The following is a 27,684-nucleotide window of genomic DNA, read 5'->3' as shown; positions in this document are numbered from 1 at the left end:
TGTGATTTCAAATAAAACTTTGGACTATAACCTGGTGTTGAGTGACTTCTGACTTTGTGAAAATCCAGTCCAGCAATTTAAACTGTTCCATTTGGTTCGCAACTTCTCTGGAAATCCCAGGTTTAATATAGCCTTCAGCGATCATACCTGAACAGTTGACAGGGAGTGTGGAAGATCGTATATAGCAGAGGCTAAAGTAGAGGCTTTGGAATTGTACATGGTGCCTTAAGTCTGCAAGGAATAATAAGTGTGTGTAGGAGATGTATTGATATTGGATCAGCTATTAAAAGTAACATTTACTTTTTTACTTGACTTATCATTCACCTGTACACCTGCATGTGTTCTGTTTTGTGCTAAGGTAAAAGATACAATAGCTTTACAGCATCCCATGGAAATTGTAACACCTTTATGTAAGCTGTAACCAGAACAATGGCCTTGTGGCATGTGATGATTTGTTGAGGAACATGTCATGCATTTATATTAAATTTTTTTGCCTACTACTTTAATAAACCATCAACCTATAGTTCAAATGAACAGGTTAACACTGGTATTAAAATGCAGAAGAAAAGAGTTCACTGCAAGTTTGTTTAGTGTGCATATGCTATTCTTGACAAGTCATAACGTAGATGCCAATGTGATTGGTTTATAGTTATCCTGTTATCAGTTGTATATAATGGGGTGACCATATTAATTTAATAACATTACTCTTTGCAGTATTGTCAGAGAATAATTATTATTCACTTGCTTTATCTAGAGAAACAGCACAATGTTTTGTTTTTTATATCAATTAAATTATAGTGTTTTGTAACATGTACACATGTGAGAACTTCTCTGTGACTGTCTTTTGAGGAATATTGTTTTACTTCTGATACATTTTGACCAAAATATAATTTCTGTGATTTTAAATAAGTTATTCAGATTTACTGATGGACCTTTACAGGACCAACTGTGAAGAGGTTACATAAGACTTATGAAACCATTTAAATCTTTCTATGTTTACTCTAATCCAAGTACAGAGTCTGTGGTTTCTTCTAACTGTAAAATTCAGGAGATTGCTAGCAAACCAAATCATATTTTTTTCACAAATGAAAGGAAAGGAATAGTAAAAAAAGTCTGAGCTATTTTCTCTGGATTCAGGTGAGGTACAGCCAAAACATGTCTACCATATGTTATAAAATTATGAGACCTGTGACTTCAGAATGTGATTCTAGGCAACAATTTCTAACTCCCTGTATAGATCAAAAGCAGACAGACTGGAGAATGAGTAACGATGAAATATAGCATGATTCACAAAAATTGATCTCTGAGCTGGAAGTGAACAGACAGCCTCCTAGAAAATTTCAAACAAATCTCAATAAATCATTCTGCATTGCTGTAATTCCATGACAAAGTGAAAACTTGAATTTAAATCTGTAGGTTATAAAATACAGCTCTCTCATGTGGTGTCCAAGACCTCTCTCTTCACATGTTTAAAAAGACTGCTGTCGTCTTTCTTACTTATGTCATGTATTCAGTTATATCATCATGATTTTACGTAAATCTCATTAGACCACAAACTAGACCAGTCATAATAAACTTTGTTTAGATTAGCAACTCAATACCTTGATTATAGGGAAATGATATGTACTTGTGAAGATCATGACTGGTGCAAGGATATTAAAACTCAGTGGAAGGTTGCGAAAATAATTCTCTCAGAATTCATCAATAGAGCAAGAAGAAAATATTGATTTTTCTTTGTCAGTAAAAGGTAAAGCCACCATTGTCCTCCTACTGGACCATAAGACTGCCCTCTCACCAGTGAGCGAATGTTGATGATGGTTTACCCTACCTCAGAAGAGGGCTAACATTGAGCAGCAAAGTCCTTCGTGGTATCTTCAGCTAATGCAGGAATTAACCCCACACTGTATTGTAAACCAGTCATCTAGCCAACTGAGCCAACTGACCCCATCCATGTCAGTATACTCAAGGTACTTCTAATGTGTGCCAGGATCGTTTCAAATGAGGAAGTTTCTTGCCTCACCTCGGAAGCAACCATAGGGAAGCATTGAATACTGGAAGCTCAGTTGTAAAAATGTTATATATCTGTCCCTGTATTGTGCCATTTGTAGCTAACAGTATTAAATCATTCTAAGAAGAGAACTAGAAGGGGACATTGCTGAGGATAGCATTCCTAATAGCTCTCCATCAGGAATATACCGAGGGAACACAAAATGGACGCTATCATCCATTGTGTATGTCACAATGTCAAGTTCCACACCCTGACTCCAAATCTGGTCAATCAAAGCTAGGAAGGTGTGGCCAGAAAGTGTCAAAATGCCATCTGCATGGGATATGCATATTACAGTTTAGTTTGTGGATGTGTTCAAAGATGTGCTCAGGTTTTTGCAGACATATAAGTTACAACTTTTTTTAAATGTTTATTCATTGGGCATGAGCATTGTTGGCTCGGCCAGCATTTATTGCCCATCCCTAGTTATCCCTGGTAAGTTGCCTTCTTGAACCGTTGTAGACTACATGCTGTAGCTTGACCCATATGCCATTAGGGAGGGAATTCCAGGAATTTGAAACCGCAACAGTGAAAGAATGGCAATATATTCCAAGGCAGGATGGTGAGTGACTTGGAGGGGAACATTCAAGTTGTGGTGTTCCCATAAATTTGATGCCCTTGTCTTTCTAGATGGAAGTGGTCATGGGTTTGGAAAGTGCTGTCTGAGGATCTTTGAATTTCTGCAGTGCATCTGCAGGATAGTACACACTGCTGCTACAGATCATTTCTGTTAAAGAGAGTGGATGCTTGTGGATGTACTGCCAATCAAGCGGGCTGCTCTGTCCTGGATGGTGTCAAGCGTCTTGAGTGTTGTTGGAGCTGCATCCATCCAGGCAAGTAGATAGTATTCCATCACACTCCTGACCTGGGCCTTGAAGATGCTGGACAGACTTTGGGGAGTCTGGAGGTGAATTATTCACTACAGTATTTCTAACCTATGATCTGTTCTTAGAACATAGAACAGTACAGCACAGGAACAGGCCCTCAGCCCACCGTATCTGTGCCAACCATGATTCCATTCCAAACTAATTCCATCTGGCTGCACATGAGTCATATCCCTCTATTCCCTGCCCATTCATGTGTCTGTCTAAATGCCTTTTAAACATTACTAGTGTATGATTGTACTACTTCCCCTCATAGCATGTTCTAGGCGTCAAACACCTTCTATGTATTTTTAAAAGCTGCCTCAAATGTCTCCTTTAAACTTTACCCCTCTCATCTTAAACCTACGGACCCTACTATTTAACATTTCCACCCTGGGAAACATAATCCAACTATTCATTTGATCCATGCTTCTCGTAATTGTATATACTTCTATTAGATTGCCCCTCAGCCTCTGACTTTCTGGTGAAAACAATCCAACTTCTCCTTATAGCTAATACATTCCAATCCAGGGAAAATCCTCGTGAACCTCTTTTGCACCTTTTCCAAAGCCTTCACAAAGCTTTCTGTGGTATGGTGACCAGAACCATACACAGTACTCCAAATGTGGCCTAACTGACGTTTTATGCAGCTGAAATGTGACTCATCAACTTTTATACTCATTGCCCCAGTTGATGGAGGCACACCTTCTTTACCACCATTGTGTTGCTACTTCCAGGGAGCTATGAACTTTTGCCTACCTCCCTCAGTATATCAAGGGTCCTGCCATTTGCTGTGCACTTTCCTTTTGTATTTGACGTCCCAAAATGCATACACTTGGCTGGATTAAACTCCATCTGCTATTTCTCCGCCCAACTTTCCAACTGATCTATATCCTGCTGTAACTCTTGACAACTGTCCTCATTATATACAATTCCACCAATTTTTCTATTGTCTGCAAACCAGTTGATCACACTATCTAGATTTTCATCCAAATCATTTATATCTATTAAAAAATATTAGTGTTCCTTATGCAATATTACTGGGCACAAACCTCCTGTTAGAAAAGCACCCATCCGGAATTACCTTCTGTTCTCTGACCAAGTCAATTTTGATTCCAACTTACCCACTCACTGTGGATCCCATCTCACTTAACCTTCTGGACCAGCCTAGCATGAGAGGCCTTGTCAAATACTTTACTGAAGTCCATGTAGTCTACATTCACTGCCTTGTCATAATCAATTACCTTCATCACTTGCTCAAAAAACTCAATCATATTTGTGAGACTAGACCTCCTTCCCCCCCCCCCACCCTCTAATAAATCTATTCTTTTCCAAATATAAGTAAGTCCAGTCCTTAATAATCTTCTCCAATAATTTCCTGAACACTGAGGTAAGGCTTACGGGGCTGTAATTTCTGGATTAGCTTGTAGCCACTGTATTTATACGGGAAGTCCAATTGAGTTTCTAGTCAAATATAGCTCTCAGGAGACTGATAATGGGGTATTCAGTGATGGTAATGCTATTAAATGTAGAGCGATGGTGATTGACTGTCATTTGTGTGGCACGAATGTTACTTGCCACTTGTCAGTTGAAGCCTGGAGGTTGTCCAGGCTTTGTTGTATTTGAACATGGACTGCTTCAGTACCTGAAGAGTTCTAAGTGGTCCTGAACATTGTGCCATCATTGGTAACCATCCCCATTTCTGACCTTTATGATGGAGGGAGGGACATTGATGATGGTTGGGCCCAGGACACTACCCAGAGGAACTCCTGCAGAGATTCCTGAAGTTCAGATGACTGACCTCCAACAACAACAACCATCTTCCTATGTGCCAGGTATAACTCCCACCAACCGAAAGTTTTGCCCCAATACCCATTGATTCCAGTTTTACTACGGCTCCTTGATACCACATTGAATGCAGCCTTGGTGTCAAGGGCTGTCACTTTCACCTGACCTCTGGAATTCAGCTCTTTTGTCCATGTTTGAACCAAGGCTGTAATGAGGTCAGGAGCTGAGTGACCCTGGAGGAACCCAAGCAGAGCATCACTGAGCAGGTTATTGCTGAGCAGATGCTGCCTGATATCATTGTTGATGACAGCATTCATCACATTACTGACGATCCAGAGTAGATTGATGGGGCAGTAATTGGCCAGGTTGGATTTGACCTGCCTTTTATATAAGGGACATATCTGGGCAACTTTCCATATTGTTGGATCGATGCCACTGTTGTCACTGTACTGGAACAGCTTGGCTAGGAGGATGGCAAGTTCTGGAGCACAAATCTTCAGTACTATTGCAGGAATGTTGTCAAGGCCCATCACCTTTGCAGTTACCAGTGCCTCCAACTGTTTCTTGATATCAGACGTAATGAATTGAATTAGCTGAAGACTGGTATCAGTGATGCTGAAGCCCACTGGAAGAGGCAAAGATGGATCATTATTGTGAATGCTTCAGCCTTATCTTGAATGCTTTCACTGTCCTCAAGTACTCAAGGAGCAAGGTACTCTGTTGAACCTTTGGAGTCGAAGGCCGTCCACTTATAATAATAAAATTACCCCATTTCTTCAAATTGAGACAATGTCAAAATCCTCTTCAACAGGTGGAGCAAAAACCCAAGGCTGTGGGTCCCGAGTGTTTTTGAAAGCTGTAGATAGATATCTAAAGCTGACAGGGTTAAGTTAGTCCATTATCTGCTGCTGGATATAGTTAATACTTCACTTTTAAAAGACATCAAAGTAATCTAAAAGAGCAGGTACAGGTGACATTTATTAACTGAACATATAGTATTACAATTGTTCTTGGAAGGACAGGCTGTTTTTAATGAAGGTGGTTGAGTGCTCAGTGGACTGAGTGCAGTATACGAAACCACTCTTGGGCATGACACAGCAGGTCTTCACAGATGCATTTGTAATATTTTAGCTCTTTTGCTTTTGCGCTCCATCCCTATAACACCCAGAGACAACTATGTGTATAACCACAAATGAATAACAACTTTTCATATCCATTTCGCCTTGAATCTCACTCTTTCAGATCGTACCTGCTAAAAGAGAGAAATGTCTGACATAGAGGTGAATTTTTGAAGGGGTTTTCCTGAACATACACCTTAACTGTAGCAATAAAACACAAGTTTCCTGGCCCCTTTCATTAGCTAAGTGGAGAAACTCCACAAAATGTTTGCATATTTGAAATAGCAGCAGGAGCGGCAACACCAGCCACAAGCTTCCTCTCAGCGGGAGAGACAGTTTACTTCAAAGACTGACTCCGAGCTAACTGGTTACAGCCAATGTACTGTACACATAAAGGGTCACTTGGTTACGGGATATTGGCCTCTGTACAGTTACTTCAATACTTTTCAAATCAACCTGTTCAGGGATGTTATTGCACATCTCTGGAGCAGGTGGAACTCCTGGCTCAGAGGTAGGGTCTCTATCACTGCACCACAGTAACCTTCCCACAATGTTTTTATTATTTAGCTTTAAATGACTGAAGGAGTCAGGCATTTGAGAAGTTTACAAACTCTACAGCAGTGAGTTGCAATTTTTGGATTTGCCTCATAGTGAAGATCATGTCATAGAGTCATAGAGACGAACAGCACGGAAACAGACCCTTCGGTCCAACTTGACCATGCCGACCAGTATCCCAACCCAATCTAGCCCCACCTGCCAGCACCCAGCCCATATCCCTCCAAACCCTTCCTATTCACATACCCATCCAAATGCCTTTTAAATGTTACAATTGTACCAGCCTCCACCACTTCCTCTGGCAGTTCATTCCACACACATACCACCCTCTGTGTGAAAACGCTGCCCCTTAGGTCTCTTTTATATCTTTTCCTTCTCACCCTAAACCTATGCCCTCTAGTTCTGGACTCCCCAACCCCAGGGAAAAGACTTTGTCTACTTACCTTATCCATGCCCCTCATAATTTTGTAAACGTCTATAAGGTCACCCCTCAGCCCTTTCAAGTTTCACAACATCTTTCCAATAGGAAGGAGACCAGAATTGCACCCAATATTCCAACAGTGGCCTGACCAATGTCCTGTACAGCCACAACATGACCCCCCAACTCCTGTACTCAATACTCTGACCAATAAAAGAAAGCATACCAAACGCCTTCTTCACTATCCTATCTACCTGCAACTCTACTTTCAAGGAGCTGTGAACCTGCACTCCAAGGTCTCTTTGTTCAGCAACACTCCCTAGGATCTTACGTTAAGTGTATAAGTCCTGCTAAGATTTGTTTTCCCAAAATGCAGCACCTCACATTTATCTAAATTAAACTCCATCTGCCACTTCTCAGCCCATTGGCCCATCTGGTCCAGACCCTGTTGTAATCTGAGGTAACCCTCTTCGCTGTCCACTGCACCTCCAATTTTGGTGTCATCTGCAAACTTACTAACTGTACCTCTTATGCTCGCATCAAATCATTTATGTAATTGATAAAAAATAGAGGACCCACCACCGATCTTTGTGGCACACCACGGGTCACAGGCCTCCAGTCTGAAAGACAACCCTCCACCACCAGCCTCTGTCTTCTACCTTTGAGCCAGTTCTGTATCCAAATGGCTAGTTTTTCCTGTATTCCATGAGATCTAACCTTGCTAATCAGTCTCCCATGGGGAACCTTGTCGAACGCCTAGCGTTTGCCAACCTCCAGTCTTCCGGCACCTCACCTGTGACTATCGATGACACAAATATCTCAGTAAGAGGCCCAGCAATCACTTCCTTAGCTTCCCACAGAGTTCTAGGGTACACTTGATCAGGTAAATAGACAATAGATAATAGACAATAGGTATAGGAATAGGCCATTCTGCCCTTCGAGCCTGCACCATCATTCATTATGATCATGGCTGATCATCCTCAATCAGTATCCTGTTCCTGCCTTATCTCCATAACCCTTGATTCCACTATCCTTGAGAGCTATATCCAACTCTTTCTTAAATGACTCCAGAGACTGGGCCTCCACTGACCTCTGGGGCAGAGCATTCCACACACCCACCACTCTCTGGGTGAAGAAGTTTCTCCTCATCTCTGTCCTAAATGGCCTACCCCTTATTTTTAAGCTGTGTTCTCTGGTTCGGGACTCACCCATCAGCGGAAACATGTTTCCTGCCTCCAGAGTGTCCAATCCTTTAATAATCTTATACGTCTCAATCAGATCCTCTCTCAGTCTTCTAAACTCAAGGGTATACAAGCCCAATCACTCCAATCTTTCAACATAAGATAATCCCGCCATTCCAGGAATTGACCTCGTGAACCTACGTTGCACTCCCTCAATAGCCAGAATGTCTTTCCTCAAATTTGGAGACCAGAACTGCACACAATATTCCAGGTGCGGTCTCACCAGGGCCCTGTACAGCTGCAGAAGAACCTCTTTGCTTCTATACTCAATCCCTTTTGTTATGAAGGCCAGCATGCTATTAGCTTTCTTCACTACCTGCTGTACCTGCATGCTTGCCTTCATTGACTGGTGTAAAAGAACACCCAGATCTCTTTGTACTGCCCCTTCACCTAACTTTATCACTACTCTTTGTTTCCTGTCAGCCAACCAATTTTCAATCCAAGTCAGTACTTTGCCCCCAATACCATGCACCCTAATTTTGCTCACTAACCTCCTATGTGGGACTTTATCAAAGGCTTTCTGAAAGTCCAGATACACTACATCCACTGGATCTCCCTTGTTCATCTTCAGAGTTACATCCTCAAAAAATTCCAGAAGATTAGTCAAGCATGATTTCCCCTTCATAAATCCATGCTGACTCTGACCTATCCTGTTACTACTATCTAGATGTGTCATAATTTCATCCTTTATAATTGATTCCAGCATCTTTCCCATCACTGAGGTCAGACTAACTGGTCTATAATTTCCTGCTTTCTCTCTCGCTCATTTCTTAAAAAGTGGTACAACATTAGCCACCCTCTAATCCGCAGGAACTGATCCTGAATCTATCGAACTCTGGAAAATAATCACCACCGCATCCACGATTTCTAGAGCCACCTCCTTTAGTACCCTGGGATGTAGACCATCAGGCCCCGGGACTTATTAGCCTTCAGACCTAACAGTCTCTCCAACACCAATTCCTGGCAAACATAAATTCCCTTCAGTTCAGGTGCTTCAGCCACTGTTACCTCAGGGAGATTGCTTGTGTCTTCCCCAGTGAACACAGATCTGAAGTTTCAATTCAACTCTTCTGCCATTTCTTTGTTCCCCGTAATATATTCCCCTGTTTCTGTCTTAAGGGCCCAATTTTAGTCTTAATCATTTTTTTCCCTTTCACATACCTAAAAAAGCTTTTACTATCCTCCTTTATATTTTTGGCCAGTTTACCTTCGTACCTCATTTTTTTCTCTGCGTATTTCCTTCTTAGTAATTCTCTGTTGTTCTTTAAAAGCTTCCCAGTCCTCCATTTTCCCACTCATCTTTGCTATGTTATACTTTTTCTCTTTTGACTTTATACGTTTCTTAAATTCTCTCGTCAGCCACAGCCACCACTGCCTCCTCATAGGATCTTTCTTCCTTTTTGGAATGAACTGATCCTGCATCTTCTGCATTATACCCAGAAATATCTGCCATTGTTCCTCCACTGTCATCCCTGCTAAGGTATTGAAACATTGAACTTTAGCCAGCTCCTCCTGGGGATAAATCCACCTTTATGTGTTTCAAGACATCCAGCACTTCCTCCTCTGCAATATGGACATTTTGCAAGGTGTCACCATCTATTTCCCTACATTCTGTATCTTCCATATCCTTTTCCACAGTAAATAACTGATGCAAAATACTCATTTAGTATCTCCCCCATTTTCTGCGGCTCCATACAAAGGCCGCCTTGCTGATCTTTGAGGGGCCCTATTCTCTCCCTAGTTACCCTTTTGTCCCTAATGTATTTGTCAAAACCCTTTGGATTCTCCTTAATTCTATTTGCCAAAGCTATCTCATGTCCCCTTTTTGCACTCCTGATTTCCCTCTTAAGTATACTCCTACTTCCTTTATACTCTTCTAAGGATTCACTCGATCTATCCTGTCTATACCTGACATATGCTTCCTTCTTTTTCTTAACAAAACCCTCAATTTCTTTAGTCATCCAGCATACCTTATACCTACCAGCCTTTCCTTTCTGTGGCTAATTCAACAGAGATACGTTTTATTTGGATGTTGATAACTTCTATAATCTACTTGCAGTGTTGTCTTAATAGAACAAATACAACTAGTGACACTGTCACCTCTGGCTCAGACCAGAGCACATTCTCTAGACTGGCCATTCAATATCGTTCTCAGTGAGTGCTGTACTGTTGGAGATATCATCCTTTGTTGAAACAAAATGCTCCTGTTCAACTTGTTCAGATAACTATTAAAAACCCTGAGGCTAATTTGAAGAGGAACAAGTTATACTTTTATAAGTGAATATTAACAGGTTACAATAAACAATAAAATATATGATAAGACTTTAGTTTTGTGCGTGTTTGGTGAGAGGCCCATTTTCTCAGCTGCCTAGAGAAGATATCAACAATGTCTCTGACTGAGGTTGGAGGATTTTAGTTTTAGATTGTAGGCAGTGTCAGTCAACTAGTTTTCCATCTGCTCTGTAAATTATCTCCTGCCTGTGGATAACCTGCTGGAGGAGAGGAGCAGTATTGCAGTGAAGAAATGGAAATGGAAAAGAAGGGCTAATGCCCGAAACGTCGATTCTCCTGTTCCCTAGATGCTGCCTGACCTGCTGCGCTTTTCCAGCAACACATTTCCATCTCTGATCTCCAGCATCTGCAGACCTCACTTTCTCCTTGCAGTGAAGAAAACCAGGAAGAGAATTGATACAATGTTATAGCCTTGCTTATACTGAGGTCGGGTCAGGGTGGTTCTGTTGATGTGGATCACAGCCTATGCACCATTATGGAGGATGGTGACACATTTCTGAGAGCATCCTAATCTGAGAGATGGTCTTTGAGCTTTCAATTATTGAAAGAGTCAAAGGCATTTGAGAAGTTTACAAACTCTGTACAGCAGTTACTGCTGCTATTTGCAGTTTTTGGATTTGCCTCACAGTGAAGATCATGTCTGTGGCTCATGAATGGCAAAAACTGAACAGTGACTCTGAAAGGAGTTCCTCAGCTATTGGAAGGGGATGATTGAGAAGAATCTTTGCAAAGATCTTCCCTGTGGAAGACAGCAGGGAGATTCCTCTGTAGTTATTACCAATGGATATGTTTGCTTCTTGAATCCAGCATGCACTCTGCTTCCTACAGTTGTGCAGCTATGTCTGGAGTGTATCTCCACTGTGATTCACAATTTCAGCAAGGATTCCATCAGCTCCTGTCGGCTATCAAATGGTTTATCAGCTTTATTCTGGACCAGGGTAGTGATGACACTGAGTTGGATTGAATGTTGGACAGTGGAGGGAGGATGGAGGGCACTTGAGGTAATGATAGAGTCTCAGTTAAGGAGTTCTTCAAAATGGGTATCTAGTGAGCACTGTCTGCCTCCATGTCTTCACATGTTTCCCTCTATTTTTGGCTTGAAGTGGAGTGGGCCCATGAGTGCTTGGGCTAATGATTGTCTAACAACACCGAAGGAAGTAAGCGTGCTCTTCATGTCTAAGGGTTTGTGGATATCCCACATTCTTTCTACGTATCATTTGGTCTTTACGTTTGGAGAACGTTTGTCTCCAAACGTAATGCAGCCCCTCCGAGGATCCGTCTGGAGCATTGACTTCTTGTTCCATGTGCTGCCGCCACGTATGGACCTCAGAGATTTGTGCAGAAGAAACAAACTGCAGGAATGCTGTTTGTCGGTTATGCTGTTCCGCTTTCAGACATCAGTAGGATTCCTGTGGTGAATGTAAGAACATAGGGCAGGAGTAGGCCATTCAGCCCCTTGCCATTCCATAAGATCATGACTGATCTGCCCCAGGCCTCAACTCTTTTTTCTTGTGCCAGAGCTCAGCCCTTATCTCCTCGATATTGCAAAAATCTTCTTTAAATTCTTTCAGTGATCTAGTCTCCACAACTACAAACTGAAAGAACTGCAGATACTGTACATCAGAAACAAAAATAAAAGTTGCTGGAAAAGCTCAGTAAGTCTGACAGCTTCTGTGGAGAGAAATCCGAGTTAACATTTCCGACCTGGCTACCCTTCCTCAGAATTAGTTCAGATTTAAAACGTTAACTCTGATTTCTCTGCACAGATGCAGCCAGACCTGCTGAGCTTTTCCAGCAACTTCTGTTTTAGTCTCCACAACTCTCTGGGTTGAAGGCCTTCTGATGTTCATGGTTAGTTGAGTTGGCTGGACAGCAACAGAGCAATACCAACCGTGTTAGTTCAATTCCCGCATTGGCTGATCTCAGTATGAAGGTCCTACTTTCTCAACTCTTGCCTGAGATGTGGTGACCCTCAGGTTAAACTCACCACCAGTTTCCTTACTCCAGTGAAAAAGCAGCCTCTGGTGACATTATCATCTTACCATCTGCAAGAAGAAAGTCTTTTACATTCTTTTAAACGTGTCTCCCCTAATTATGTAATGATATCCCATAGTTTGGGACTTCCCCAGTAGTGTAAACATTTTCTCAACATTCACCCTGTCAAACTGCCTCAAAGTCTTACACATTTTAATGAGGCCACACCTCATTCACCTAAACTCCAATGAATAAAGGCCTAAATTATTTTGCAATTCTTGATATGTCAGCCCCCCTCATCAGCCTAGTGAACCACCTTTTTTAACTGCCTTCAATGCCAATAAATCCTTTTTCAAATACAGGGACCCAACTGTACAAAGTATCCCAGGTACGGTCTCACCAACACCCTGCATAGTTTGTTGGTCCCTATTTTTCACATGTACTTGTTGTAGTGGACTTCAGTGTTGACCTGGCACTATGAGCACATTGACTGAAGACTGAGAGATTGGAACTGAGCAGGCTCAAGGAGTTGAATGACCTGCTCCTGTTCTTGGGTTCCTATGATTTTAAAATCCATACTAAAGGTTCAGAGCATATAGCAAACCACAGCAGCTCATTTCTGATTATGATACTTTATCCTTTTAGAATATCTGTGACTATAGAAGCCTCAAATCACTTACCCCCATCTACCACCTAGCAAGCACCAAGGTTGTCACCCAGTTGTATCATTCTCCAGGAATTCTGTCTACCTCAGAATAATGGTCATCGAGTCATACAGCATGGAAATAGACTCTTTGTTCCAACTTAGCCATGCCGACCAAGTTCCCCAAACCAAACTAGTCCCACTTGCCTGCATTTGGCTCGTATTCCTCTAAACCTTTCCTGTTCATATACCTATCCAAATGCCTTTTAAATATTGTAACTGTACCTGCACCTACCACTTCCTTTGGCCGTTCATTTCACATACAAACCATGGTTTGTGTGAAAACATTATCTCTCAGATCTCTTTGCAATCTTTCTCCTCTCACTTTAAAAATACGCCTTCCAGTTTTGAACTTCCCTACCCTAGGGAAAAGACAGTTGCTATTCACGTTATCTCTGCCATTCATGATTTAATAAACCTCTAAGGTCACCCCTCAACGTCCTGTGTTCCAGTGAAAAAAGTCCCAACCTATTCAGTCTGTCCTTATAACTCAAACCGTCCAGACCCAGCAACATCCTGGTAAATCTTTTCTGAAACCTCACCAGTTTAATAATATCGTTCCTATAGCAGGACAACCAGAACTGTACACAGCACCCCAAAAGTGGCCTCACCAATATCCTGTACAATCTCAACATGATGTTCCAACTCCTATCTCAGTGGTCTGAGCAATGAAGGCAAGCGTGCTGAATGTCGTCTTAACCACCCTGTGTACCTGTGACAAAACTTTCAAAGATCAATGTGCTTGCATCCCTAGTCTCCCTGTTGACAACACTACCCTGGGCCCTAACATTAACTGTATTAGTCCTGCCCATGTTTGTTCTACCAAAATACAATACCTCACATTTATCCAAATTAAATCCATCTGCCACTCCTCAGCCCATTGGCCCAATTGACCAAGATCTCTTTGTAATCTTAGATAACCTTCTTTACTGTCCATCCGCAAACTTACTAACCATACCTCCTAAATCATTTATATAGGTTACTATTGTGGCAATTTATGTTCAGAATATCTTTGTCTCATTACATTAAACATATAATTGCTGCATTTATTTGTGTTACGAAATTTACATTTATTTTATTGAGAGACTTTAGGATGCCAACACACTTATGTATACGTTTGTGTGTGAGTATGTTCACTTACCAACATTATACAATTATCAATGCCTCATTGATCGCTGTGTTATATCCCAGAATATCATTAATAACTTTTTACAGCCATGACCCTTAGCCCCTGTAACAGCCTGTGACCTCTGTGAACTCACATGCCTGTATTATGTGTAATTAATTCCTGCTGTGATGGGGACAAGAATTAGAGATTTTCTGCAGATGATTCTCACAACAAATATCTTGCAGTTGAAATTAGATTTATGAATTATCGTGTGTACAAAGGTTGTCTTTGGTCATGATGTGCCTGAGGGTTTGTGGAGCAAAGACTTGAACTGAAAAATGATCATAACAGCAAATATCAATTGCAATGACCATAAATAGCACACAACTGTCAAATAAGTGCAGCCTCTGCCTTACGAATAATAATCGTTCAGAATCAGATCTAGAAAATATGTGCAATATAAGCCACCTCATTAGAAATTGAAAGATTTTCTTTCCCCCTTTATAGGAGCAATGTGGAATTGATTCCCAGTAAATGCATCTGCAGTTTATTAATTCTTAATTCTTTGATTAATTATTTTTCCAAGCAATTAGTGTTACAATCCCAGCTGAAGTTGCTACTGGACAAGTCAGATCCCAGATTAGAATCTTCCTTGATGGATTATATTTTGGTTTTCTTTAATTTATCATTGTGTTATTTCATTAAAAGATATGGCAGAATACTGCAGATTTAGTCTTAATAACAAAACAGGGTTTTATTACACAAATGAAATAAGTATTCACACAACCAAACTTAAACATTCTTGATTCGGAGATGCCGGTGTTGGACTGGGGTGTACCAAGTTAAAAATCACACAACACCAAGTTATAGTCCAACAGGTTTAATTGGAAGCACACTAGCTTTCGGAGCGATGCTCCTTCATCAGGTGATTGTGGAGGGCTCGATTGTGTTACGATCGAGCCCTCCACAATCACCTGATGAAGGAGCGTCGCTCCGAAAGCTAGTGTGCTTCCAATTAAACCTGTTGGACTATAACCTGGTGTTGTGTGATTTTTAACTTTAAACATTCTTAGCTTCAAATAACCCTTTTGGATTTCTAAATAAGCACTTCTGGTCTGGAATTTTAAACCTATGCGTTTCACACTAAGGTAGCCTATTTTCTAACAGTTCTGAACATTTTACTTTCTCCAGAAGCAACGTTTTTTCATATCGAACTCCAGCCAAGTCTTTTGTAAACTGCCCCCAAAAGCTTTCCAAACTATGGACCTTTTCTAAGCAAACATTCAAGTCATGATTATCGTAAACCAACAGCAGGCCTTTCCATGTTGTTCTCTCTGATCATAAACTTCATTCAAACCAATTCACATTATCCAGGAGAGCCTGACTCACATGCTGTCTTGTCACATACTGATTTAAAACCATGGCTTCAGAAATTCTGAAAAATTATTAAATCACTTCAAAAATCACACACAGACAAAACCCACATGCCACCAGCTCAAAATCCAAACTCAAGAATAAATATATTAAGCTATATAAGTCACACAACTTACATCAGACCCTCTTCCCCCACCCAAAAAAAATTGTGGAACTGTCTTTAAGAGGCGTTTTTATTACCCATCAAAACTTTTCTTGACATTCTTACTGTGTCAAATTAAAACTTGTTCTGTTGATATTAAACATACAATGAGTTACCTAGCAACCATAATTCTTAAACAAGTCCATGGACATCACAGCATTCTCTTTCCTTCATATGTATTTTCGATAAAGTATCCACTGTAATATTCTTTTTAAGGCTCAAGAAAAATTTCAAATTATACCTTTGGAAAACTAATTTTAAAAACAAAAGGTTATGGCCCATTTAAATAACAGCTTCTTTCACATAGTTAGTGATGCTTACTTCAAAATGATATAGTGCCGATTTAAGATTCATCGTCAGTGTCTCAACCATTGAATATTTTTTGTTGACATGCAGCCAGCTTCTTCAAAAAGTAACTGACAGGACATTCGATACACAACTCGTCATCTTCTAGTAGATTTCCAGAAGGTGGCACCTCAAAGACTAGTGCAAGAAATAAAAGTTCACAGCGTAAGAGGTAACATACTGGAATAGATAAAACGTTGATGGCACAGTGGCTCAGTGGTTAGCACTGCTGCCTCACAGCACCAGGGTCCCAGGTTTGATTCCAGCCTCAGGCGACTGTCTGTGTGGAGCTTGCACATTCTCCCCGTGTCTGCGTGGGTTTCCTCCGGGTGCTCCGGTTTCCTCCCACAATCCAAAGATGTGCAGCTTAGGTGAATTGGCCATACTAAATTGCCCATAGTGTTAGGTGCATTAGTCAGAGGGAAATGGGTCTGGGTGGGTTGCTCTTCGGAGCGTCGGTGTTGACTGGTTGGGCCGAAGGGCCTGTTTCCACACTAGAGGGAATCTAATCTAATCTAATTCTCGTTAAGAGCCAGAAGGTAGGCACAAATGGTCATTTTCTTATTTACAAGATCTAACAATTGTTCTGCTACAAGAATCAAGCCTCAACTTTGTTACAATTTGCATAAGTAATTTGGGCAAAGGAACTAAAGGTAGGGTTGCTAAATTTGCTGTTGACTCACAGACTAGTAAGAAAAGAAATTCCGAAGACTTCATAAGTATGATGCAAAGGGAAGTAGATAAATTAAATTACTGGGTGTAAAATATGGCAAACAGAGTATCATGTGGGAAAATATGTAATTGTCCATTATGATAGAAAGAGTAAAAACGTTTGATAGAAATGGTGGGAGGTTGCAGAGATCTGTGATGCAAGGGGATCTGGATGGCTTGGTCCATGAGTCAGAAACAGTGGGTAGGTATAGAAAGTAATTAGGGAAGCGAACAGAATGTTCTAATTCATTGCAAGGACCATTGAATATAGAATTATGGAGATTATGCTTCAGTTATGGAGGGCATTGGTGAGACCACATTGGACTACTCTGCCATATTGTTCTCTTGATTCAAGGAAGGAAGTCATTGCATTGGAAGCTGTGTAAATAAAGTTAACAGCTTAATACCAGGGTGAAGGATTGTATTATAAGGAAAGATTAGATAGGTTATGCTTGTATCCTGTCAACTTTAAAAGAGTAAGAGGCAACTTAGTTGAAACATAAGATCCTGAGGGCATTGGCAAGGTGAATGTGGACAGGGTGTTTACTCTTGTAAAGAATCAAGAACTAAGGGTCACTGTTCCAAAATAAGGCATCACCCATTTAAGACAGAGGTGATGAGAAATTTCTTCTCACAAAAAGTCATGGGTCTTTATTACATCCTTCCTTGATATTTTTAATGCAGAATTTGACAAATTCGTGCTTATCCAATGGGTGAAAGGTTATCAGGGGAAGTGGGAACGTGGAATAGTCTGATCAGCCCTGGTCTTATTTAGTGATAGAGCAGACTTGAGGGGCAGTGAGGCCTACTTTAACTCCTAATTTGTATGTTCATGTAGTGAAATTCCAACAATAGTATAAACAGAACAAATTAAAATGATGTTTGTATCCCAGGATGAGAAATACTTGAAACTAAAAACTGAATTTTCAGGCATACATTCAGTACCATCTTTTGCCCAAATGTTCCTGTAAAACATGTTGGGATGCTTTATTATGTTGTCTGCAAATACAAGTTGTTACAATGCAATACAATGCATTCAACTCTGGTCTCCCGGTTCGAGGAAAGTTGTTGTTAAACCTGAAAAGATCTAGAAGGATGTTGCCTGGGTTGGAGGATTTGAGCTATAGGGAGGGGCTGAATAGGCTGGGGCTGTTTTCCCTGGAACTTTGGAGGCTGAAGGGTGACCTTTCTAGAGGTTTATAAAATCACAAGGGGCATGGATAGGGTGAATAGTCACAGTCTTTCCCACAGGGTAGAGAAGACCAAAATTAGAGGGCATAGGTTTAAGTTGAGAGGGGGAAGTTTTAAAACTGACCTAAGGGATGACTTTTTCACACAGAGGGTGGTGCATGTGTGGAATGAGCTGCCAGAGGAACTGGTGGAAGCTGGTACAATTAACAGCATTTAAAATGTATCTGAAAGGGTATATGAAAAGTAAGGGTTTAGAGGGATATAGGCCAAATGCTGGCAAATGGGACTCAACTAATTTAGGATATCTTGTTAGCGTAGACGAGTTGGACCGAAGGGTCTGTTTGCATGACTCTATGACTGTTACTCTTAGTTTGGAATAGTGTAGGTGTGTTTATATGAGTATAAAACTATCCATTCTAAATAAGTCTTTCAATGACAACTCTTATTTTTGTGAGGCACTAACCTTGAAATTGTTGCTGAAGTTGTTCAAAATAAACCAGTCCAGGCAGAAAAATGTTTAAACATTTGGATTAACTCAATTCAATTGGAATTCTTCAGCAACTACTGGCTCCAACTATAACTGGTATTAGAAATTCACCCTGTTATCTTTGAGTACAGTATTCCATATAATGTTTTATGTACGCAGTAATCTGTTCTTCATCTCGAGTATGTAGAGTGGCAATCAGCCAGACAGTTGGAGTGAAAGCCTATTTTCTGTGGTGTCTATGTTCAAACACTCGTGAAGTGGAGTTAGGAATTTTGAAGCCAATTTTTAACAGCAAAGTTCCACAATATGACACTTACCTGATTTGATGCAGGTTAACAGTATCAGAGCAGAAAAGGATGGTTTTTCTGAACTTTTCCTGCAGTGGTTTCCATTTTAGAACAGAATGAAGGGAGCTTGACATTACCTATAGCTATATTATATTTGAACTGGAAACTCTGAGGTGTAATCGGAAAGTTTTCTATTCCCCGGTACTATGAATCTGCATCTTGATGTGCAAATTAATCATTCTTTGTAAACTTTTAATAATTTTTAGGGCAATGAAATATTTCAGGTGAAGGAGTTTTCCATGATATTTGTTGTGTGGTAAATGTTGACTAATGATGATCATTGTATGAAGCACCTTTCCTTGTTTGAATACCGTCATTGAAAGTATGGATTTGCACATAATTCAAGTTCTTCTTTCAAACCACCAGCGTTTGCTGACACAGAGGTCTATTTGATTGTGATACATACTTTATAAATACTATTCAACAGAAGACCCACCTGAAAATGACCCAATTTACTGAATGTGCATTGGCAGGGGCATGTAACTTTCATCTACCGTAACATTTTCTCAAGGCAGGTGGACATCAGCAAAGGATGAAGTCCCAGGATGTTAGACGGTTCTGCCGGCCACCACTGGGATCGTCTCCACAGTTTTCAGTTGGACCATCAGGTGCATTATTCCACACCAGAGAATTGCCCATCATGCCCCCAATCCAAATGCCTTTTTTATACTTTATGAAGAAGTGTCATTTTTAGTTGCGCTGTTGAAACCCAGAGCAATGAAACTATCTAAGCATTCATATCGAAGAGTGCAACTGTGTGGAAAAGAAGGTTTACATTTATGTAGCATCTTATGTGTCGAAAAGATCCCAAATCACTTCCCAGCCAATGACCTACGGTGTATTCCTATTGTCAGCAAATATAGCAACTAATATGTACCCATCCAGATCCCACAAAGTGCAATGAAATTGAAATGATTGCCTGGGAAATGTTTTCTACACCAGTTTTACTATTACTTGCAAAATTAATGAGTATTTGCTTTCTTTTTCCCTTTTGCTTGTAACTAGGGTGACCCTGGATCATCAGCTGCTGGAATCAAGGTTAGATTGGTCCTTGTTATTATGTTCTAGGTTCTATTTATTGTTAGCTCTGAACTTTGTTGAATGTTTACTGGTTACTCAACTTGTTGGGTGAATGGTATATTTCCTTTCTCTCCTTCCTCTCCAGGGTGAACCAGGTCAACCTGGGCATCAGGGACAAAAGGTAACAGCAAAAGAACGAAGAATGAGACTGCTTTTGATATTTTTTACTTTCAATATCTGTAATATGGATTTATAAATGGGATAATCTTTGGGCAGCAATTAACTTACTTTCTGTATTGCTCTTGTATCTGCTGATAATCGAGATAGAAAACAGAATAAGGGCAGATTTTACAGGGACTTGCTGACATAGCTTTTAAATCAACACCCAAAGGTAGACAGTCTATTAAATAAATAGTTAGGAATATGACAATTAATCGATTGTGATGCTCTTACTAATACGCTTGATGATGTTGCCTTAGTCTGCTCTAACCCTGAATGCTCCACTAAACACTAAACTTCATAATGATCTGTTTCTCATCTGTGTTGTACCAGTCACCTATATAGGTCTGAAAATAGTAAAAGGTGTTTGAATACATGTAAATCCTTCCCCGATATTTCTTTGGTGATTGACATACATTTTCTTAATTATTGCTTTTTAAATTAGTGATCAAGCTTATATTATCCTGCAAGGGAAATAAGTAATACTGTTGTTGTGCTAAATTGTTAGTTATAAACCCATCTAGTAACTTAGCCACTCATCAGCTATCACCAATAAAATTGTATTTGTTATTCAAAGATTGCAAAGTGGCATTCAATCCTATCGTCTTTCTTTCAAGACAAATCTGGGAGTTGTAAGCTTTTGGGAATTCAAGGGAATTAAATACTATGTGCCAAACACCAAGCTGAAGTTAGATGTTGGGAATAACTGAATACCAAAACTATCCATTTCCAAGTTGGTATTTCATTCTTTTTTTTCTGGTAGGTTACAATGAAAAGATCTTCCTTCATGAAGGAATAATTGGGGGTCATTTGGACAAGAGGAAGTCATAGATAAAGCTGAATGCTTTACAGTTCTTCCAATTTTACATTCCAGGAATTTCAGTGGAAATTATATGGAGATTTGAAAGAAGTTGCCGGCTCACAATTTCCCCATATCAATATTGTATAAAGTCAGAATTCACTCTTACAAAATCCGTAACAAACCCTTAACACATACAAATGGATCAATTCCATTTATAGCAAAGAATTTTGTAGTTTGCATGTTATGCTGTTGGCTTATTTTTCAATGTCTTATTCTCATTTTCTAATATTACCCTCTCTTGTACAATTATCCCAAATGACAGCCTATTCCTGTGCTCAGGGAGGTAAAAACAATGACTGCAGATGCTGGAAACCAGATTCTGGATCAGTGGTGCTGGAAGAGCACAGCAATTCAGGCAGCATCCGAAAAGCTTCGAAATTGACGTTTCGGGCAAAAGCCCTTCATCAGGAATAAAGGCAGAGAGCCTGAAGCGTGGAGAGATAAGCTAGAGGAGGGTGGGGGTGGGGAGAGAGTAGCATAGAGTACAATAGGTCAGTGGGGGAGGAGATGAAGGTGATAGGTCAGGGAGGAGAGGGTGGAGTGGATAGGTGGAAAAGGAGCTGGGCAGGTCGGACAAGTCCGGACAAGTCAAGGGGATCGTGTTGCTGGAGGTTAGAAACTAGGATGAGGTGGGGGAAGGGGAAATGAGGAAGCTGTTGAAATCCACATTGATGCCCTGGGGTTGAAGTGTTCCGAGGCGGAAGATGAGGCGTTCTTCTTCCATGCGTCTGGTGGTGAGGGAGCGGCGGTGGAGGAGGCCCAGCACCTCCATATCCTCGGCACAGTGGGAGGGGGAGTTGAAATGTTGAGCCAAGGGGCGGTTTGGTTGATTGGTGCGGGTGTCTCGGAGATGTTCCCTAAAGTGCTCTGCTAGGAGGCGCTCAGTCTCCCCAATGTAGAGGAGACTGCATCGGGAGCAACGGATACAATAAATGATATGAGTGGATGTGCAGGTAAAACTTTGATGGATGTGGAAGGCTCCTTTAGGGCCTTGGATGGAGGTGAGGGAGGAGGTGTGGGCACAGGTTTTACAGTTCCTGCAGTGTAATTGGGAATACGGGATGGCATTTTTGCAAGAGGTAGGGTGGGAAGAGGTGTAATCCAGGTGTAATCCAGGTGTAATCCACCCACCCTCCCATCCTGGCACTTTCCCCTGCCACCGCAGGAACTGTAAAACCTGTGCCCACACCTCCTCCCTCACCTCCATCCAAGGCCCTAAAGGAGCCTTCCACATCCATCAAAGTTTTACCTGCACATCCACTAATATCATTTATTGTATCCGTTGCTCCCGATGCGGTCTCCTCTACACTGGGGAGACTGGGCGCCTCCTAGCAGAGCACTTTAGGGAACATCTCCGAGACACCCGCACCAATCAACCAAACCGCCCCGTGGCTCAACATTTCAACTCCCCCTCCCACTGTGCCGAGGATATGGAGGTGCTGGGCCTCCTCCACCGCCGCTCCCTCACCACCAGACGCATGGAAGAAGAACGCCTCATCTTCCGCCTCGGAACACTTCAACCCCAGGGCATCAATGTGGATTTCAACAGCTTCCTCATTTCCCCTTCCCCCACCTCATCCTAGTTTCTAACCTCCAGCAACACGATCCCCTTGACTTGTCCAGACTTGTCCGACCTGCCCAGCTCCTTTTCCACCTATCCACTCCACCCTCTCCTCCCTGACCTATCACCTTCATCTCCTCCCCCACTGACCTATTGTACTCTATGCTACTCTATCCCCACCCCCACCCTCCTCTAGCTTATCTCTCCACGCTTCAGGCTCTCTGCCTTTATTCCTGATGAAGGGCTTTTGCCCGAAACGTCGATTTCGAAGCTTTTCGGATGCTGCCTGAATTGCTGTGCTCTTCCAGCACCACTGATCCTATTCCTGTGCTCAGCCAGGGGTCTGCCAGTGTCAATTTAACTGACAAGTAGTTGAAGTGTGAGGCAACCCTGATTTCTGTTTGGCATAGGTTATATCGCCTTTCTACTTAGCTCAAAACCCAGTTCAACATGGCCGCATCTCTGAAGTGGCATCTCTTTCTGAGTTCTCAGTCCTGAGGGATGCACCAAGCCCAATCTGCTGCTTTTTGTTGACCTTGCTGCAGTTCATGACCGAACTAGTAATCCATAGGTCCAGGCTAAAGCTCGGGGGTCATGGCTTCAAATCCAACCATGACAGCCGGCGGAATTTAGATTCAGCTGATAAATCCGGAATGTAACGTTAGTCTAGGTAATTGTGGTAAACATGAAATTATCGGCAATTGTTTTTTTTTAAAAAGAAAGATCTTATCTGGTTCACTAATGTCCTTTAGCAAGGAAATTTTTCATCCTTACTCCTGAATTACATATGACTCCAGACCCCCAGTAATGTAGTTGGCTCTTAACTTGCCCCTAAAGTGGCTTAATAAGCACTGAGTTCAAGAACTATCAGGAATAGGCAACATATGTTGGCATTGCTAACTATGCCCACATCCCATAAAAAGAATTTTAAAAAGTCAGCTCACCTTCTGAGTCTAATTATGATCCAAAATACTTTCCTGTTAATCTTTAGCACTACCCATCAGCAAATTCACCAGTATTTGATGCTTGGTGCTTTAAAAGAAGAAAATGCCTTTCTGCGGTGTAACAATTTTGAAAGCTAAACTACATATGTTTCTTCCTTAAAAATATATCATTTCATCAGTACTGTATGATTTTCTGACTTATTTTTATACAACTCTTTTTCACTTGACCTATTCAATATTTTCTTGTTATCACTATGCTATAAATGATTTCTCATTAGCTAAGCAGATGCACTAAATTTGTGATCATATTATCCTATAGGTATAGGGTATTTTAAGCCACCTCCCCCATTGTTGTGACTGTCTGTGCATATATATAAAAATATGTGTCTTGTGCAGTAAATAGAAGCAGAGCAAAATAGAGCAGCATTTCCCGTGTTTGTCCAGCACGCTTTAACACAGAGCTTGTATACAACAGTTCAGATAACAGACATTTAAACAAAAAAACATAAACACTGAAAGTCTGAAATGAAAAGGAACATAAACTGCTGGAAATGTGCTGCACTTCAGTCAGCAACTGAAACAGGAAAGAGAGGTTAACAGTTCAGGTAAGACTCCTAATCACTAGGTTTGATGAAAAATCACATTCAAAACATGAATCTATCATTCTTTTTTCGATGCTGATCACTATTTCATACTTTGTAGACAGATTGTAGACAGCAGTTGCAATGCACATTAGTGACAACATTGCTGGAGTTATTCATAGTTTTAGCGGGAATATAATCACAAAAAGAACAGTCTAGCGCCAGTGACTGAACTTTCATGAACTTTCACATCAGCTAATCAATGTGGTATGTTCGGCATTCCACTGGTCATTTAGAAATCAGCACATGTTTGAGTCATTTGATGTTGCAGTGTGTGCTGGAATCTTATCTATTGAATCTTAAAATCATGTTATATTTGAATGATTCTAGTATGTTTGTGTGATGCATAGACAACAAACTATTTTCTTCCTATTTTAAAAGACACATTTTCTTAAACTAGTAATGCCTTTTTGGAACACAGAAATCTTTTAGACAGACCTACACTGAATGAAAGAACCCTGTGTAGTCAGTGGATTCATCAAATTACGGCGTATTTTACAAATAAATTCATCAAAAGCCGAAGTGATCCCTTAACAATTCAGTAAGTCACCATGTAATATGATTCTGAATCATACCGATCAGGAGGTTAAATACCCTCAGCTAGGCTGAGTTAGCTGATGGTCAGCTAGAGACAGCAACATTATGTAACAATTGGCTTTGGCTTCTTTGGTCAAAAGAATGGGAAAAATAAGATATGTTTCCTTTCCTGATTATTGACTAGTATTCATTGCAAGGAAGGATGCATATTGGGGCATCAAATAAGGTAAAGATTAGACCCAACCATACCTTCACAGTGAAACAATCCGTGGATACATCATATCTAAGTTCACATATTAAATAGAAATGTACATTCTGCTAAGGCACTGGCCAGCTATTATACTTGGTGCATCCAGCAAGAATCAAGGCCTTGAGGAGAGGAAGAAAGAAAATTTTAAAAGTTACTCAATTAACAAAGACTTGAGTATAAGTCAATCTTCCATTCGGCAAGTGGCAGTATTTCCTCTGGCAGCAATCAAGATCTGATAGTAGTGTTTGCTATTAATCCCTGACATACATCCTCCAAAGTGTAAATCGTGATAAATGAGGTTGAATCATCAGCAGCAGCGCATGAGGTTAAGGCTGTACATCAGGTTGCTTTGCACATGATGTGATTTTCATCCAGTGATGAAGCCAGATTTTACTCAGTGCTGATTAGTTCCACTGAGAGGGTAACTGAATGGTGGGAGTTCATGTCCATTGGGACCTGGGTAGAATCTGCTAAAGCTTGTTTGCTGTAAGATCCCCTAATAGTAGTCATCAGGAGGAAACTTTTATCCTCTCCATCTTGACAGCATTTAAATCCAGAACCCAGATGTGAATGGGCAGTATTTTATTATATGGTGCCACCTAGTGCCCCAGTCCTGTGACTTCACATAAAATTGAGGAAATGTGAAAATCTTTACAAGACTTTTCCATTTTAACGCTGCATTTTAAAATGTTTTTCATTGAACAACTTATAAAGTCATACAACTTTGACTGAAATGGAAAAACAAAAGACATATTTGTATTTGTTACCAATTGAATCGTGGTTTGGACATTGTTGAGTTACTGGTGAGGTGGAGCTAAACAAAAGTCTTGAGGCAGCTGAACACGCTTCTATAATGTTTTGTAATTTTCCTGTGTAGGGTGAACCAGGTCTTCCTGGGCTTCCTGGACTTCCTGGGATAAAGGTAATGACTGCTGCAGCCTGTACATTGGGGTGGATGTGGAGTAAACATTTGCAAGCTAAGCTGCCATTAGTCTGCTTAGTGTCTGATACGTGGTCACCTGTTTCTGTTTGTAGCTCTTCCTTTCAGTCTAGATCTGTGAAGCTGCTCCATTCCGTTCAGTTGTGTTCAGTTTGCAAATTACGAGAAATCTTAACATATTCTTAATCAGATCTGATCAAGACATTCACCTTCCGCCTTTTTGCTCAATGTTGCTGTTAATTTAAAGGTCACAAGATGATTATACTGCATATATTAGCAGATATTTGACTCAAACACTTTAGCTAATGCAACAAGGAACCCTGCATTATGCAAGGACACCATGTTAATTACATTTATATGGTTACTATTGTAAAAGGATCCTCATAATTATTTGAATAAAGTCTACCTGAATTAATTATTTTTATATATTGATGAAAAATGTATATCCCTTAAAAGATAATAGCAAAAGTTTCCTTGCAAACATGAAGTCCATAAATGTGTGTAATTTTTAATAAAATTAACAAGTTTGCTCATTTGAAGTTAGCCTGCAAGGGTTACATTAACACTCAAGGTGCATAATCTTTATTTAAAAGACTATTTTTGTCTTTTATTTAAAATACTTTTTTTTATGAAAATAGAAAACCAAAAGAGCTGGGTGTATTTTCCTGTGACTGTATACAATGATGACATTTGCATCATGATTTAGAAATGTGCCAAAAGGATATGAAGCCTTCACCTTTTATTGAGAAGGATTTGCTCCTGTCCGTTAGAGCTGTGTAATAAAGAAGGACTTTATATGGGTAAGAGGAGGAACTGCCACTGCAATACCTCCTCCATTGTGATTGGTTTAACTGAAAAATTTCTTCTTCAATGCACAGCTTTCGCAATTGGGCAGAAAGAAATTTGTATAACCTGTTTACAACAGATTAAATTAGTTGAATAGATGTTTTATGGGCCCAATGGCCTTTCTCATTGAATTAAATCAGTTGACTACTCCAATGTTATCAAATGTTTCTCAGCAAGGTGAATCCATTATTAATTGAAAAATTAGGCCTCTCAGTGGCAAATTTTTGAAACTCTAGAAAGCACACATCAATTGTAACATTAAATACAACAGTACTATGTTGTACTAGACTGGCAAGTATAAGCCTTGATTTACTTAATGAAATCAGTATTTAAACCATTGTGACCAAATAAAACTTGTGGTTTCTGAGTGAGACATGACAGAGCTGGGTTTAGTACGCTATTTCTCCTTTGGCCCTAACCTAAGCAGCAACCGCTCCCCAACCTCGTGCAGCCCATTTGTGAAGGCACAATAGGTCTCTGATATCAGCAGGAAAATACAGAAAGTACTTGATGGAAATTTGTCAGGTAGCCACCCACTAATCAATCTACCAGCAACTAAATAATAAGGACTGTTCCTATTATTTTATTACATTTCGGCTAAATAATTTTACAGTCTGGATGTCTCATTATTGATAAAACTCAGTAGAGCATTCTTTTCCGTATTCTTTATTTATCAGTTTTCAAATCAAGTCATATTGTCAGAAAATCAAATTTATCTCATTTCATTCCCAAATGCAGCTTATATCATTCACTGCTTCCACTTTATTTGGTGAACGATAGACAACACCCCAGATTAGTGAAATGCCATGTGGTATGCAGTTTGCATCCAGTTGGATGATGGCTTCATATTAATGCAAAGTACATCGAATGAGCTAGACTTTCCTCCTCCCTCATGTTTGCAATCGACTGGCAGGGGGATTTGCCCCATGTCCTTTGCTGAACTCAGTTTCCATCCTGTACTGCTCCTGGGACTGCTTGCACTTTTACAATAGTCTGTCCTTATAAAACATTTACTTTCACTGAATTTACTTAAGATTTCTTCTAGGTACAATTTTAACAGGGAAGAAATCAAAATAGCCAAGCATGAAGTAACAATATTT

General features: G+C 40.4%; 1 protein-coding gene across 1 annotated transcript in view; it reads left to right on the top strand.

Annotated features, from left to right (window-relative positions):
* col25a1 (collagen type XXV alpha 1 chain) overlaps positions 1 to 27,684 on the top strand; it is a 198,715-nt gene that overhangs the window by 58,966 nt on the left and 112,065 nt on the right. Inside the window, exons 12-14 of the mRNA XM_087987194.1 lie at positions 19,770 to 19,802; positions 19,930 to 19,965; positions 25,676 to 25,720. Coding sequence (XP_087843320.1) covers positions 19,770 to 19,802; positions 19,930 to 19,965; positions 25,676 to 25,720 — 114 coding nt within the window. The remainder of the gene's footprint in view (positions 1 to 19,769; positions 19,803 to 19,929; positions 19,966 to 25,675; positions 25,721 to 27,684) is intronic.

This window comes from Chiloscyllium plagiosum, unplaced genomic scaffold (genome assembly GCF_037043375.1).
Source record: "Chiloscyllium plagiosum isolate Xiang-an unplaced genomic scaffold, Cpla_swu_hap1 HiC_scaffold_1, whole genome shotgun sequence".
Classification (NCBI taxonomy): domain Eukaryota; kingdom Metazoa; phylum Chordata; class Chondrichthyes; order Orectolobiformes; family Hemiscylliidae; genus Chiloscyllium; species Chiloscyllium plagiosum.
This window is presented reverse-complemented; position numbering and strand designations above follow the sequence as displayed.